General features: G+C 40.7%; 1 protein-coding gene, 1 non-coding gene and 1 pseudogene across 2 annotated transcripts; 1 reads left to right on the top strand and 2 right to left on the bottom strand.

Annotated features, from left to right (window-relative positions):
* Positions 1–874: 874 nt before the first annotated feature.
* Positions 875–981, bottom strand: LOC122450721. Its single transcript, XR_006272212.1, has one exon. It is a non-coding gene; the product is annotated as a U6 spliceosomal RNA (small nuclear RNA).
* A 2608-nt stretch (positions 982–3589) lies between these two features.
* On the bottom strand, positions 3590–4610 carry LOC122450230 (olfactory receptor 52K1-like). Its single transcript, XM_043482456.1, has one exon. The coding sequence runs from the start codon at positions 4564–4566 to the stop codon at positions 3622–3624; it is 945 nt and encodes a 314-aa protein (XP_043338391.1). The 5' UTR covers positions 4567–4610; the 3' UTR covers positions 3590–3621.
* A 9275-nt stretch (positions 4611–13885) lies between these two features.
* Positions 13886–14722, top strand: LOC122449206 (annotated as a pseudogene).
* Positions 14723–16159: the final 1437 nt, after the last annotated feature.

Here is a 16159-nt window from a genome sequence, read left to right as displayed (position 1 = left end):
TTTGCATATAGGGTTATCATTACCATCTTTCTAAATTCCATATATATGTGTTAGTATGTTGTAATGTTCTTTATCTTTCTGGCTTACTTCACTCTGTATAATGGGCTCCAGTTTCATCCATCTCATTAGAACTGATTCAAATGAATTCTTTTTAACGGCTGAGTAATATTCCATGGTGTATATGTACCACAGCTTCCTTATCCATTCATCTGCTGATGGGCATCTAGGTTGCTTCCATGTCCTGGCTATTATAAACAGTGCTGCGATGAACATTGGGGTGCACGTGTCTCTTTCAGATCTGGTTTCCTCAGTGTGTATGCCCAGAAGTGGGATTGCTGGGTCATATGGCAGTTCTATTTCCAGTTTTTTAAGAAATCTCCACACTGTTTTCCATAGCGGCTGTACTAGTTTGCATTCCCACCAACAGTGTAAGAGGGTTCCCTTTTCTCCACACCCTCTCCAGCATTTATTGCTTGTAGACTTTTGGATAGCAGCCATCCTGACTGGCGTGTAATGGTACCTCATTGTGGTTTTGATTTGCATTTCTCTGATAATGAGTGATGTTGAGCATCTTTTCATGTGTTTGTTAGCCATCTGTATGTCTTCTTTGGAGAAACGTCTGTTTAGTTCTTTGGCCCATTTTTTGATTGGGTCATTTATTTTTCTGGAATTGAGCTGCAGGAGTTGCTTGTATATTTTTGAGATTAATCCTTTGTCTGTTTCTTCATTTGCTATTATTTTCTCCCAATCTGAGGGCTGTCTTTTCACCTTGCTTATAGTTTCCTTTGTTGTGCAAAAGCTTTTAAGTTTCATTAGATCCCATTTGTTTAGTTTTGCTTTTATTTCCAATATTCTTGGAGGTGGGTCATAGAGGAAAAATATGGAACACTTCACGAATTTGCGTGTCATCCTTGTGCAGGGGCCATGCTAATCTTCTTTGTATCGTTCCAATTTTAGTATATGTGCTGCTGAAGCGAGCACTGTCCCTATGTTTTATATAAGAATGACCTTGTCTTTCAGGTGACACTCTCAACCTCCTACAGAGGGTGAATTGAGCCCCACCTAAAAGTCTAATAGCATATGAATCCATTACCATGTAATACAGTCTATGTTTGTGTCATTTGTATTTACTGTTATTTTTAAGTTTTCCACCCAGCCATGTTCAAAAGAAAGAAGCAAAAAGTTTTGAATTAAAGGTAGAACATCATTTCTGTGTGTATGTGTGTGTAAATTCAGGGGAAACTATAGGAGCAGAGGTGGGAAACGAGCATATATAAGTCTCTAGTCTAGCTACACTCTTTCTCTGCGACCATTTCCAAATATCTGATATGGGCTTAGAGATTCTCTTTCAAAGTTAATAATATGAATAGACAGATATGTAGAAATATAGACAGAACTATAGATAAATAAATTTTAAAAAATTTAAAAAATTGTATCTAATTTCTAAACAGTCTGAGGAAACAAAGGAGTCATGAGATAAATGTAAAAGAAAGCATATGTGAAAGATTGTAAATAAGGGCTTGTGTGACCACACAAATGCTAGTTGTCAGGATTAATATTAAGGAATTCTTTACTATATAAATTTGTATTGGATAGAGAAAAAGAAAAAAACACAGGTCAATGTGCCAATTTCCCATCTGCTTTGCCTACCTATTATTCCCAGCCTCTAGCATAGATTTGGCACTCAATATTTTGTGAATGGACTTGTAAAAAAGAGGAAGTCACATTCTTGGTGAAAATGTAAGATACATCTGTGTGAACATAAGGGTTGTATGAATGCAGAGAAGTGTCAGAAAGACTTGTCTTAGTAAAAGTATTTAATGAAAGGGGATTCCCATTGGGATGTAGAGCCTAGAAGAAATCAAAGAAGGCAAAAACTGACTTATTTGAAGAAATAAATCTTAATGAGCAAAGCTGTCTATATAGGAACCTATAGCCCTGGAACATCATGAGCTCTCCCAAACTGGAAGTATTAGGTTGGCCAAGAAGTTCCTTTGGTTTTAAAGTAAGAATAGGACACATTTTTCATTTTTACCAAGAACATCATTGAACAACGTAGTCATTGTTTTGTTCCACTCACTGCCATTTTTTCAAGCAACTTCATAATTACATCTTCCAAAAACTATTTTTTGAGCAAAGAACTGCTCAATGTATCTTTTATAGTCTTCTAGGGAATTGGAAATTTTTTCTATGAAGAGAATTTTGTAAAGATGGAAATAAATGGACACCCAAAGGTGCAATGTCTGGTGAATGTGGCAGATGAATCATAACTTCCCAGCCAAGCTGTAACAGTTTTTGCCTGGTTGAAGAAATATTTGGTCTTGTGTTAACCTGATAGAAGATTATGGGTTTTCTGTTGATTAATTCTGGAGGCTTTTCACTGAGTGCTGCTTTCACTTGGTCTAATTGGGAACAGTGCTTGTTGGAATTAATTGCTTGGTTTTCTGAAAGGAGCTCATAATAGAGGACTCTATTTTAATCCCATTATATACGTAACATCTTTGGATGAAGTCTGGCCTTTGATGTGTTTGGGGGTGGTTCATTTCAGTTGCCTCATGATCTCTTCCACTGCATATTATTGTACAAATATTCATATTTCATTACCCACCACAATTCATTTTAAAAATGGAATGTTTTCACCATGTTTAAGTAGAGAGAATTGCATGAGGAAATATGGTCAAGAAGGTTTTTTTCACTCAACTTCTGTGGAATCCAAACAAAATGATTAAAATAAAAGCTGGTATAAATGATTCTCAATATGCATTATTTTGAGTATGTTGGCTATCTCCTGTATGGTATAACGTTGATTGTTCTTCATGTCTCAACTTGATTGCTATCAACGTCAACTACTCTACCAGAACATGCAACATGAAACTTTGCAAACCACTTTTAGACATCTGATTAGTCACAGTACCTTCTCCAAACACTGCACAAAGTTCTTTTCTGCATTTCAGTTGTGATTTTACCTTTCTTGAAATAAAGCATAATATGCCAAAAATGTTGTTTTCATCTTCAACATTAAAATTATTTGTGTAGCCGTTAAATTTTTTTAAATGCATGCTGATATGACAACTGTCCCTGTACAACCTAACAAACTTTTTCAAATGAACTGAAAGACAACTAATCACTACTAGAGCCATCTTATGGGGGCAAAAAATGAAATGAACCTTTTGGCCAATCCAATATCTAAGCAGAGATGGAGCATAAGCCGTCAGACTAAAGGAACATTCCTGCCTTGGATGAAATGTTGACCCTTATCTAAGTCTTGACTGGGTTAATTCACCAAATTCACTTAGTAAATTACCTCAAAAGCATCTCTGTGTTATTAGGTGATGCTGGGGAGAAGGGTGGGTCAAACCTTTGCCTCTGGTAGAAAAATGGGCTCTTTGCTGTCTTCTCTAAGTCAGCAGTTTGAGTCCAGAGGCTACCAGAATACAAGGAACCTTAAGTTCTCATCAGACTGGTGACTCCAAGTTTCAGGACACCAGTTAGTTTTTCATTTCACCAGGAAAGAGCTGAACATAAGTCTGGCAACATTCTACTTCCTCATTCCCTCATTCCTTCACCCCTATTCAGTTTTCTACCTGTCCCACCCTATCTCTGCCTGCACCTCACTGTCACTTACACACCATTTCTCAGGAATAGTCCTAAGACTCGCTCACGAATCTGCTTGGTCTTGACCCCATAGATGATGGGATTGACCATGGGTGGGAAAAGCAGATAGAAATTGGCAAGGAGGATGTGCACATGTGGAGCAGCCTGGCGAGCTACCCGGTGCATGACTGAGGAGATGACAACAGGTGTGTAAAAGGCTAAAATAGCACCTATGTGGGACACACAGGTCCCAAAGGCCTTATAGCGGGCCTCCTGAGAGGCAAGCTGTAGAACTGCCTGGAGGATGAAGACGTAAGACAAGGTAACAAAGAGCAGGTCCAATACCACGATAAACATGGCCACAGCAATGCCATAGATGTTGTTGAAGCGAGTGTCCCCACAGGCCAGCCTTACCACGGCCATGTGCTCACAGTAGCAGTGGGCAATCACTGGACCTCGGCAGTAGTGGAAGCGTCTGAGCAGAAAGGGGAGTGGAGTCATGAGTGTCACAGCCCGAGTCACAGCAGCCAAGCCGATCTTGGTGATAAGTGGCCCGGTGAGGATGGTGCTGTAGTGCAGTGGCTTGCAGATGGCCACATAGCGGTCAAAGGCCATGGCCAGCAGCACCGCCGACTCCATGATGGAGAAGGAGTGAAGAAAGAACATCTGGACCAGACAGGCATAGAAGTTGATCTCTCGATCCCTGAACCAGAAGATGCCCAACATTTTGGGAAGTGTTGTAGAAGAAAGGACCAGATCAATGGCTGCCAACATGGCCAAAAACAGGTACATGGGCTCGTGGAGGGCTGCATCAGCCTGAATGATGAAGAAGAGGGTGCAGTTGCCAAGCAGGGCCAGTGTATAGGCTGAGCAGAAGGGAATGGAGATCCAGACATGTAGGTGCTCCAGGCCTGGGATCCCCGTCAACAGGAAGACTGCTGGATGAGTTGAGGTGATATTGGAGGCAGACATGGCCAACAGAAATTCTCTTTCTCTGGTCTCCTTCCACAGGGCCCTTCCAGGGAGTACACAGCGTCAGCAGGATTATAGTGTTCAAGTTCAAACTCTGATCATTTACATGGAAGGCTTAGTCCTTGACCCTACTTTTGGGCCTTAAAAGAAATTACAAAGTAATAATAATATAATTGTGAAACATTATTTATTATATCTTCCCTCAAAATGCTTATAAAACTATTGGGTGGTCAGAATGTCAAATCACAATAGAGCTAAGAAGACACCCTTCATAGAAGAACTGAGTGGATGAAGAGCTTTTGTGGTCTTTGTGTAGTGAAGGACAGCTTTATAAAGGACATGGATACCTGCTCAATTCAAATCTTACCCTAAAACATTCACTGTCTTCCTTTGCCTCCCATCTCAGCCTGTACTCCTAATTACAAAGGAGAGTTTCTCTTCTAAAATGTCAAGCTTGAATACGTAACAAATAATTAAGCCTGGCACTTACTTAAAAGTCGCTTCCTCTAAGTATTGATATTATTGGTCATTACTGGACACTCAGAAATCTCAAGTAGGGCCATAAAGCTCAATCACCTCCAGTTAACTTTAAAATGTGAAAAGCCCCATTATTCTCCTTCCCTTCAACTTTAACTTTTATCTTGATATACTTCTACCTCAACTACTTTTCTTTCTACAATTCATAACATTCAGAAGAGATGCTCCACTCAATTTTTGAAAGACTGGCCTCTGAATTTCTTGGGCTTCACATCTTTTTTCTTCTTTCTAGGATTTTTTATCTTCTTTCCCCTGTTTTTATCATCATTTATTGTGAAAATGCAGAATCATTTGTTTCCCAAAATTTTGAATGGTGTCCCTTCTCTTTTCTCTCAGTTCCTACATAAAGTTTCTTCTGAGGATTAACTGAGACAATCTTTTAAAACACTCAATACAGTGGATGAAAGGATAAAGAAAATGTGGCATATATACACAATGAAATCCTATTAAGCCATATAAAAGGAGAAAATCCTGCATTGCGACAACACAGAGGGACATTGAGGGCATCATGCTAAGTTAAACAAGTAATACAAAGAAAAGCAAATACCGTATGATATCACTTACACATGGAACCTAGAAAAAAGAAAAAAACAAACTCATAAAAACAGATTGGTGGTTGGGAGGTGGGGGTTGGGGATATGGTTGAAGGTGGTCAAAAGATACAAACTTCCAGTTATAAAATAAGTTCTGGGGATGTAAAATGCAGCATGGTGACTTCAGTTAAAAATAGTCTAGGGACTTCCCTGGTGGTCCAGTGGTTAAGACTTTACCTTCCAATGCAGGGGGTATGGGTTTGATCCCTAGTCAGAGAGCTAAGATCCCACATTCCTAACATAAAACATAAACCAAAACATAAAACAGAAGCCCTATTGCAACAAATACAATGAAGATGAACAAAATACTCTTGTATATTTGAAAGTTGTTAAAAGAATAGATTTTAAAGTTCTCATCACAAGAAAAATAACTATGTGAAGTGATAGATGTTAATTAGTGGTAATCATTTTGTACTATATCCATGTACCAAATCACTGCATTATATACCTTAAACTAATTCAGTGTTACGTCAACTGTATTCCAGTAAAACTGGAAAATTTTTTTTAAAAAAACAAGCACAAATCTAGAACACTAAAAAGAGTTCAGTAAGTGTGAACATGTTTTTGAATTGAGAAATCAAAAATATTGACAGTCATATGGTTGGTAAGTGTCAAAGATCAAACTTGAACTTGGAGAACTCTGGTTTCCTACCTTCAAATTCAGTGTCTTATATCACTTAAATCTGCTTCCACCTTGTTGCTCCATAAGTTGTTCATGCTCAGGTTAAATAAAACAAACTCATTACCCTAGTAAAGAAAAAAGCTTTACAATCTAAAGAATTGGGCCTATTTAGTGCCACTGTACCAGCAGAAACTCAATGATATTTTTAAACTTTTAGCTTCCTCACCTTTCAATAATGGTAATAACTATACCTCCCACGACCATCTTACTGAGCTTTATTGTGAAGAAAGATGGAATCATGAGAACAGACCTTAATAACTGTAAAGCATTGTACACACATCGCCATTACTGTGGTCCTTCCCTAGCACAAATTTCCCTTATTTTCTAAAAGCTTTTCTTGATTAATATCAGCACAATCCTGTATTCCTTGGCTTCAAACCTTCCTCCAGCTAATAGCCCTTGTTTCTCTTCCCCTTCACAGCACAACTTGTTCAGAAGTTTGACTGTATAAAATCTCTGCCTCCTCATCTCATTTAATTCTCAGTCTTTCCCAGTCTAGCTTCACTACTACCTGTCCACTGATCCTGTTATCACTTCCTTTCCCCTCACTCTCACCTTCTCCTTTTCTGCTTTTTATTCTCACACTTCTCTAGGTGTTCTCTTTGATTTCTTTTGGCTTTTTTTTGTTGTTGTTTTTTAACCTCTGTCCAGGGAATTCTCAAATGCATGGCTTTTCCTTTTACTATTAGATATTTCCAATTAGATGTTCCACGGTCATCACAAATAAAATACGGCCAAAACAAATATTTCTCTCTCCCCACAAAATATTTCCTCCCCGGGATGTGTCCATCTCAGTAGGCATTACTGCTGTCTGTCCTATTGTGAGCTCAGAACCCTAGGGACAAGCCTTAATCCTTTCCCCTCTTCCTTCATATCCAATTCATCAGTAAATCTTATTAATCTGCAAAGTGTATTTCACTCCCTATGCTTTTCTTTTTCTCCTGACAACACTCTTATTTAAATTACCATCATCTTTCACCCAGACTACAAAAGCCTCACATCTGGCCTCAGTGGTCTGTATATTGGACACTCTGTAATCCATTCTCCTTACTACAGATGAAGAGACTATTAAGGCTAATTTATATTATGCTGGGCCTTGCCTAAGACCTTCTTGGAATTACCACTGCACTAAGGATGAAATCCACACTCCGACCCTGGTTTACAGGTACCACCAGTGTCCAGTCGCTGCTCATCTTTCAGCCTCATCCCCTCTCGCCTATGCTTCAGTCATGCAGCTTCCACCACACCCTGCTCAATAACGACACCCCGTGAACCATCTGAATTCTCTCATGCTGCTCTTCTCCTCTCTATGCCCTTTGTCTTCCCAAAGTCATATCCTCTCTTGCCAGTGTCACTAGAAAGCTCTCCTTATAGTTTTCCACCCCACTCCATCTATCTACCACAGTGTGATAGACCTACTGAAAACCACTGGCAATCTCATGACTACAAAAAAAAACTTAAAACTGGATACAAACTTGGTCTTACCTAAATTATCCTCACTCCTTACCATTCCTCTAAAAAAATATTCATCCTAGGTTCAGCCACACTGAAGGATCTGCATCACTTTCTGGGACAGTCTAGCTTGCAGCTCCCATTATTTATCTGGAATACTTTCCTCTGCCTATTTCCACACCTGGCTAAGATCCTGCCACCATCTTGGTGAAGCCTTCTCAGACTCCTCCCAGAAGATTTTCTCAGTGTTTTCAATGAGGACTCATTAATAGGCTGAATTAAATAACACGGGGAGAGAGTGATATATGTTGCTAATGCACTTATCTGTCCATTCATTGGACTTTGAATGCTTTTAGTACAAGAATTTTGCCTTCTTCATTTCTGTATTCACAGACTCTGTTGAACCTGGTTGTTGCTCAGTAGGTGTTCCTTAAATAAATTTATAGGGGAGGGAGGCTCAAGAGGAAGGTGATACATGAATAATTATGGATGATTTGCATGGCTATTTGGCAGAAACCAACACAACACTGTAAAGCAATTTCTCCCAATTAAAAATCAGTTTTAAATTAGTCATTAAAAGATAAACAAATGCATGAAGGACTCTCTCCATGAAGAAACTTCCTCCTCTGTGCTGCTGGATAATATACCATCTGATGCAAAGTGAGGCTTACTGGATATATCTTAAGCACCTCCACAGATGGAAATTCTATAAAACCTTCCATCAGTTTTGGCTAACTAGGTCAGAATAAGAAGTTTTTTGTTTTGTTTTGTTTTTTTAATTAGAAACTTCTCCAAGTCTAATCTGCATTTTCTCTCACTAAGCACTGGGATCAACAACATGGAAGCCCCATGACTCTGGGTCTGTGTTTTTACATTTACTGCCAGTATATACTTGGTACCCATAGAGAAATTCACTAATATTTCTTGAATGAATGAGAGAATATAATCTTCTCCATGGTGTCACCCTATCCTAAGTAAATGTGCTTCTCAAGTTCCAAACAGGTTTCCCCTCCCTGAGGATCTACTTCTTGGGGGCTCCTATTGACCATCACTGGTTCTCCAGTCTCTTTGCTCACACAGCGTCAATCTCAGCTTCCCATTCTGTTGAAAATGCCTAATAATTCACCATCTTCCACCTTTCCAGATTCAACAAAAATATACTTCTAGTGTCATTTACAATACAACTCTGCTTATCTGGTTTCTTCTCTTTTCCATCACCCTTCAGCCTACTTGGCCAGGAGTGTTCTGTCAAGTCCTTACCTGTCATTGTTTTGTTTTTTGCCTCCAGAGCCAGAATGTCAGCAAATGACAAAAGAAAGCCTGTGTCATTTATTTCAATGTCTCTCATCAAAGTGTATGTGGCTCTATATCTGGAGAGTATTCAATCAGTGATGTAGTATAGGTAGGCTACACCTTTAACTTGAGAAGATCCTAGAATGATGATGTATATGGGAAACTGAATCTTCAAGTGATCCTGGAGGATATAAGAGGCAGATAAAGGACTGAATTTCACAACTTCTGACTCTTATACCAAGATTCAATCTACAGGACTACACTGAAAAGATAGAACTCATTGTTGCTAGACCTTTAATAAGCAAGTATAATTGATCTGTCCCTTCCATTTCTTATTTTCGATTTCTCCTTTTTTCCCTAGACCATTTCAGCAGCTGTGACTGAGGAGGCGCCAGGTTGAGGCAGGAGGAGAGCAAGTAGCACTCACAGGAGGGAGGTACTAACCTCAAAGATTAAACTTGAACAACTCTGGTTTCCTACCTTCAAATTCAGTGTCTTGTATCACTTATATCTGCTTCCACCTTGTTGTTCCACAAGGTCTGGGTCACTTAGCTAAGGTCTTATTGAGGTGGTCCCTAACACGTGACACAGAAACACAGGCCTGGGAGGCAGAAGAGGGTTTCTTCTAATAATGTGATAGCAGGACCTAGGCTCATAGAAGATCAAGTATTTGGGGAGGGGTGAGAGAAGGTCTCCTCTTAGACAAGGACAGACATACAAGGATGAGAATGACAGAAGATGAGAAATTCAGGAGATGAGGTCATGCCACAGAGAAAGGAAGTTTTCTGTCTAGACATGAGTCCATGAGAGATGGATCTGCCCTGTGCCCCCTGGGTTCATGCCTCTGATCTAGCCTGTTCTTCTCAAGCATGAAGCACTCTTACACTGGCTCTTCATTCAACATTTGGGTAGTCCCTCTGGTGGTAGTGGTTTAATTGCTAACTCTTACTCTTGCAACTCCATGGACTGTAGCCTGCCAGGCTCCTCTGTCTGTGGGATATCCCAGGCAATAATACTGGAGAGGGTTGCCAGTTCCTTCTCCAGAGTAGCCCCTCTAGTGATTAGTATGTAGTCAGATTTCTGCTGTTACCCTGGTTAATCTGTTTTTTTCTGCCAGCCCCAGCTCACGTGACGTTTCTTAGATCTGAGCTCCCCCGGCCTCCTGTTCCAGTCCTCTGGTTTTTGGCTGATCCCAGAATAAGTCCCCCTTCTCTGGTCTACTTGCCTCTCATCCCAGTTGTGCAGCTCCCTTGTTGTGCCCTGTGATCGCCTGCCCCCATCCACCCTGTCCACCACAGGGTGCTCTGTGAGGGGTGCTCTCACCCCTCAGCATGAGGCTCGGTTCATTTTCTGGAGGCTTTAGGACAAATGGTGCAGTTTTCCTCTCTTAGTGAGAGAAGGGTGGGAAAGAGGGTTATAAAGAGTTCTGGCTAATTCTCATGACCAGTTACTCTATTCCCTAAAGAAAAGGAAACAAATTCTGGCTAATTCTCATGATCAGTTACTCTATTCCCTAAAGAAAAGGAAACAGTAGGCCTTGTCCCTGAGGTACAGCCAAAAGGGACCCAAGATGGGCCTGGTGTCTTCTCTGGGGAGACTGGGGACATTCTGTCCCTGTCTCCAGTCCTCTGGGGCCCCTCCCCCGGCTCCCCTCACATCCTATTGCATCAGGCACGTCTCCCTGGAGGCGGAGCATCCTCTGGTCTCAGTGACCACTGAGCTCCTCTCCACCTTCACCCTCCTTCCTGCAGGGCCTGCTGAGGACACAGCCTCCCCTGAATATGCAAACAGCTGCCTGTTGTTAGGGCTTTCTGAGTGTGACATATACAAGTAGGGTTCAGCCACAACTAGATCAAGGTTTTCTATTTATTTTGTGTTTGATTGGGTTTAGAGTTTTAATTTGCCGCTGTATTGTGGATAGAACTGTGGTTGAATAGCTAGGGTTATGAGCGAGAAATCAGGTTTGAGTCTCAGTCTGTGACTTTGATGAGGCTGTTAATCTCTCCGCTGCTTGGATTGTTTCTTTATCTATCATGTGGTCCTCATCCCGGTCCTGCCCACATCTCACAATTTAGGGAGGATCCAATGTAATCACTGGGGAGTAATTACCAATGTCATTATTGCTTAATTAACCATTAATAACAATACCAACAAACTGTGGAAAATTCTTAAAGAGATGGCAATACCAAACCATCTTGCCTGTCTTAGAAACCTGAATGCAGGTCAAGAAGCAACAGTTAGAACTGATCGTGGAACAATAGACTGGTTCAAAATTGGGGAAGGAGTATGACAAAGCTGTATAATGTCACCCTGTTCATTTAACTTACATTCAGAGCACATCCTGTGAAATGCAGGCTGACCTGGAGAAGTATCAACAACCTTAGATATGCGGATGATACCACTCTAATGGTAGAAAGCAAGAGGAGCTAAAGAGCCTCTTGAGAGTGAAGGAGGAGAGTGAAAAAGCTGGCTTAAAACTCAACATTCAAAAGCTAAGATCCTGTCCCATCACTTTATAGCAAATAGAAGGGGAAAAAGTGGAAGCAGTGGCAGATTTTATTTTCTTGGGCTCCAAAAATCACTGTGGATGGTGACTGCAGTCATGAAATTAAAGGTGATTGCTTCTTGGAAAGAAAGCTGTGACAAAACTAGACAGCATATTAAAAAGCAAAGACATCACTTTGCCAACAAGGTTCATATAGTCAAAGACATGGTTTATTCCAGTAGTCATGTACAGATGTGAGAGTTGGACCATAAAGAAGGCTGAGTGCCAAAGAATTGATACTTTCAAACTGTGATGCTAGAGAGGACTTTTGAGAGTCCACTGGACAGCAGGGAGATCAAACCAGTCAATCCTAAAGGAAATCAAAGCTGAATACTCACTGGAAGAACTGATGCTTTGGTCACCTGATGGGAAGAAGTGACTCATTGGAAAAGACATTGATGCTGGGAAATAATGAAGGCAGAAGGAGAAGAGGGTGACAGAGGATGAGATGGTTGGATGGCATCACTGATTCAATGGACATGAACTTGGGCAGACTTCAGGAGATCGTGAGGGACAGGGAAGCCTGGTGTGCTGCAGCCAATGGGGTTGCAAAGAGTTGGACATGACTTGGCAACTGAACAACAACATTGAATATATGTCAGTCCTGATCTCCCAATTTGTCCTACCCTCCCATGCTTCCCCCATCTATATCCATATGTCTGTTCACTACATCTGGATCTCTATTCCTGTCCTGCAACTAGGTTCATCTGTACCATTTTTGTAGATCCCACATGTGCATTAAGATATAATATTTTTCTGACTTACTTCTTCTATGATGGAATCTAGGTCCATCCATATCTCTAAAAATGACCCAATTTTGTTCTTTTTAATGGTAAGTAATATTCCACTGTATACATGTACCACATAGTCTTCATTCACCTGTTGATAGACATTTAGGTTGCTTCTATGTCCTGGCTTGTATTAATAGTGTTGCAATGAACACTGGGGTACATGTGTCCTTTTGAATTATGGTTTTCTTAGGGCATATGCCCAGTAGTGGGATTGCTGGGTCATGTGGTAGTTCTATTTTCAGTCTCCTAAGGAACCTCCATACTGTTCTCTACAGTGGCTGTATCAATTTACATTCCCACCAACACTGCAAGAGGGTTTCCTTTTCTCCACACACTCTCCAGCATTTATTGTAGATTTTTTGATGATGGCCATCCTGACTTGTGTGAGATAATATCTATTTGCAGGTTTGATTTGCATTTCTCTAATACTAGTCACATTCAACCTCTTTTTATGTGCCTCTTGGCTATCTTTATGTCTTCTCTGGAGAAATGTCTAGGTCTTCTGCTTGCTTTTTTGATTGGGAATTCCTCTAGTATACACAGGAACATATTTTGATATGACCTTGGATCCTAATAAAACAGAAAGAAGACCTGGAAATAATCTTGTGAATATTCATCTCCCCATTAGCCAGTAGCTCTGGACTCTGAGTAAAGGCATTTCTCTGGGCAAATATTCATCTAGGCCTCATGCTTCGCCACACTAATTATTTTTTCCTTCCTAGGGAGAACATTCTCCACCTCTGGGATCTCATCTCCACTCAGCCTCCAAGAAGGCAGAGAGCCCTTGTAGACACAAAACTGAACTCTAGTCATCAACTCTCACATTTAAGAAATCATTTTGTTAAACCCTCTGGAACGTCTTCATGCGACCACATCCACCTTGATTTTGGCCTGAAGATTAAACATTTAGGCTCATCCAATAGCTAATGCTGGCCCCAAGATTCAGCTTTATCATAGACTCTAGAGTGTCCCATGGGTCTATTTAGAGCCCCGGATGCTGTCACTGTTATTTTTCAGCATCACTGTCTCTAATCAAGGAGTGTCCACTCTGAACCTTGCTAACATGATTCTGAGAAATCTCAAAACCAACCTACAGAGTTATTAAGTGGCTAAATAGTCAACTGTCCACCTTAGGTCATTTTCATTGTTGAAAAAGCATTATTCCTTGAGAGTCACATCGCATAAAGATATGCATTTCATTCAAATAAATATTTTTGGATTCTGCTTGGTAAACTTGTGGACATTACACAGTAATGGCATGCCATGACATTATTCTATAACTTCAAAGAAATTTTATAGACTCTTATCTAGTCAATGATCCTATTCCTTTTTATAGGATCTAAGAATATTCTTGTCTTTAATTTCTGGAAAAAAATGTCCTACCACATTTTGGGGCACAAGTGAGAAGGTGCACTTACAACTAGCCATGCTCACTTTTCATAATGTCTGCTTAGAACCCAGTTTCTTCCAGTTCAGTGGCATTTCAGAACAGGAGTCTGTGCATATCTGGCTCTCCATCCGCTCTGACTCCATGTACCTGGTAGCTGTGCTGGGGAATCTCACCATGCTGGCTGTGGTAGGGGTGGAGCATAGCCTGCACCAGCCCATGTACTTCTTTCTGTGCATGTTGGCTATCATTGCCCTGGTTCTGTCCAGGCATCTTCCTTGCCATGGCTTTTGACCGCTATGTAGCTGTGACACACTCCCTCATACCACAGTGCTCACGCATACTGTGGTGGGATGTTTGGGGCTGGCTGACCTCTGCTGGGGTATCTTCTACATTGAACCCCTGCCTCTGATGATCTGCCTGCAGCTGCCCCATTTACAAAGCCCATGTCCTCTCCCCCTCCTACTGGGAACCCCTGGCTGTGGTCACCTTGGTAGGTGGTGACAGCAGGGTCAACAATGTCTGTGGGATGAGCACTGGCTTTATGGTCTTGATCCTAGACTCAATGGCCATTGCTGCCTCTTATGTGATGATTTTCAGGACCATGAAGGGGCTGGCTATTCCTGACACCAGGCATAATACCCTGGGGACATGTGGTTCTCAAATTTGTGCTATCTTGATCTTTTATGTTCCCATTGCTGTTTCTTCCCTCATTCACAATTTGGTCATGGACTGCCCATTCCAGTCCACACCTTGCTAGCCAACTTCTACCTCCTCATTCCTCCAATCCTCAATCCCATTGTCCATGCTGCCTGCACCAAGCAGATCCAGGAAAGACTTCTCTAAATTCTCAACATAGAAACTAAAATCAAATGAATGATACTCCCTTCTTTTAAATAAGCTCATGGAGGAAATAAATATGGTGGGCAGTTTCTCATTTGGGAACGTCAAGGAGTCTGAGGTGTTAGGTCCTAATGTTCTTTGGGTTTTGTAATTTCAAAGGAATGCTAATAAAAGAAAGTACAACTCTAAATTCTAAAGGGCAGAGGATTTTTTTTTTTTTTGCTTAAAGTATATTTAAACTAAAGAAGACAAAACAATCAGTAACAAGTAGCACTTGTTACTTGGTGTTTATTTATCATTTATTTAAATTCTTATGAATTAAATGTTTTATTAGGTTGTATTGTTCACATTTTATACATAATAGAGTAGAATATCCTTGCTCAGTTTCTTGAGCTGCTGAGATCAAATGTTTTGGCTGTAGTCTATGTAACATTTGTGGTGTCATATAATGTTACATATTTTTCTGTGTGTACTTTAATATGTAAATTAAAAACTGGGTCATTTTATCAAAATGGCCTTAGCCTTCAGGAAATGCATCTTCCTATTTAAGTCTTATCAACTGAGATTCTGCCAAAACTGCTTATATTGACATAAATGAAGAGTTATAGAAAAGACTTAGTTGTATGACCCACAGCTACAAGGAATACTGCTCATAAAAGAATGGCCTGGAAAAAGAAAATTAGCTTTATGCAAGGAAGTAAGACAAGATGACTATGTCTTAGCATTGCCTGTATATTTTGCCAGCAGGCGGCTCCCATCAAGTGGCCTGAAGTATATAAAGGCTCCACGGAAAGTAAATCTTATCCTTCCCACAGAAACTAACCTTGATCCCATTGTAGGATCCCTGATCACAATAAGCTGGCCTTTAAATGGATCACCGAATAAAGGTGTGTGATGTTGCTTTATTAGAAACATTGAGTTTACCCTCCAGATTAAATAGTAGCTCAAGTATTTAGAGAAGGAATAATATATAGCTCTTAGCCACTCTTGATTCTGATTCCTAACATAATTCTCAAAACCACACTGTAGGGGCAGAAACTACTGACCTACACTGCTGATAAGGAAAGACTTTCCCTGAAATGATGCGAGTCCAGTTCAGTTGCTCAGTCATGCTGGACTTTTTGCGACCCCATGGACTGCAGCATGACAGGCCTCCCCATGGACTGCAGCATGACATGGACTGCAGCATGACAGGCCTCCCCATCCATCACCAACTCCCAGAGTTTACTCAAACTCCTGCCCATTAAGTCGGTAATGCCATCCAACCATCTCATCCTCTGTGTGTCCTTCTCTTCCTGCCTTCAATCTTTCCCAGCACCAGGGTCTTTTCAAATGAGTCAGTTCTTCGCATCAGGTGGGCCAAAGTACTGTAGTCTCAGGTTCAACATCAGTCCTTACAATGAATATTCAGGACTGATTTCCTTTAGGATGGACCTGTTGAAGCTTGCAGTCCAAGGGACTATCAAGAGT

This window comes from Cervus canadensis, chromosome 11 (genome assembly GCF_019320065.1).
Source record: "Cervus canadensis isolate Bull #8, Minnesota chromosome 11, ASM1932006v1, whole genome shotgun sequence".
In the NCBI taxonomy this organism is placed as follows: domain Eukaryota; kingdom Metazoa; phylum Chordata; class Mammalia; order Artiodactyla; family Cervidae; genus Cervus; species Cervus canadensis.
This window is presented reverse-complemented; position numbering and strand designations above follow the sequence as displayed.

Bases quoted from the DNA above. Each gene is read 5' to 3' on its own strand.
- LOC122450230 (XM_043482456.1), bottom strand. From the start codon at position 4,566: ATGTCTGCCTCCAATATCACCTCAACTCATCCAGCAGTCTTCCTGTTG.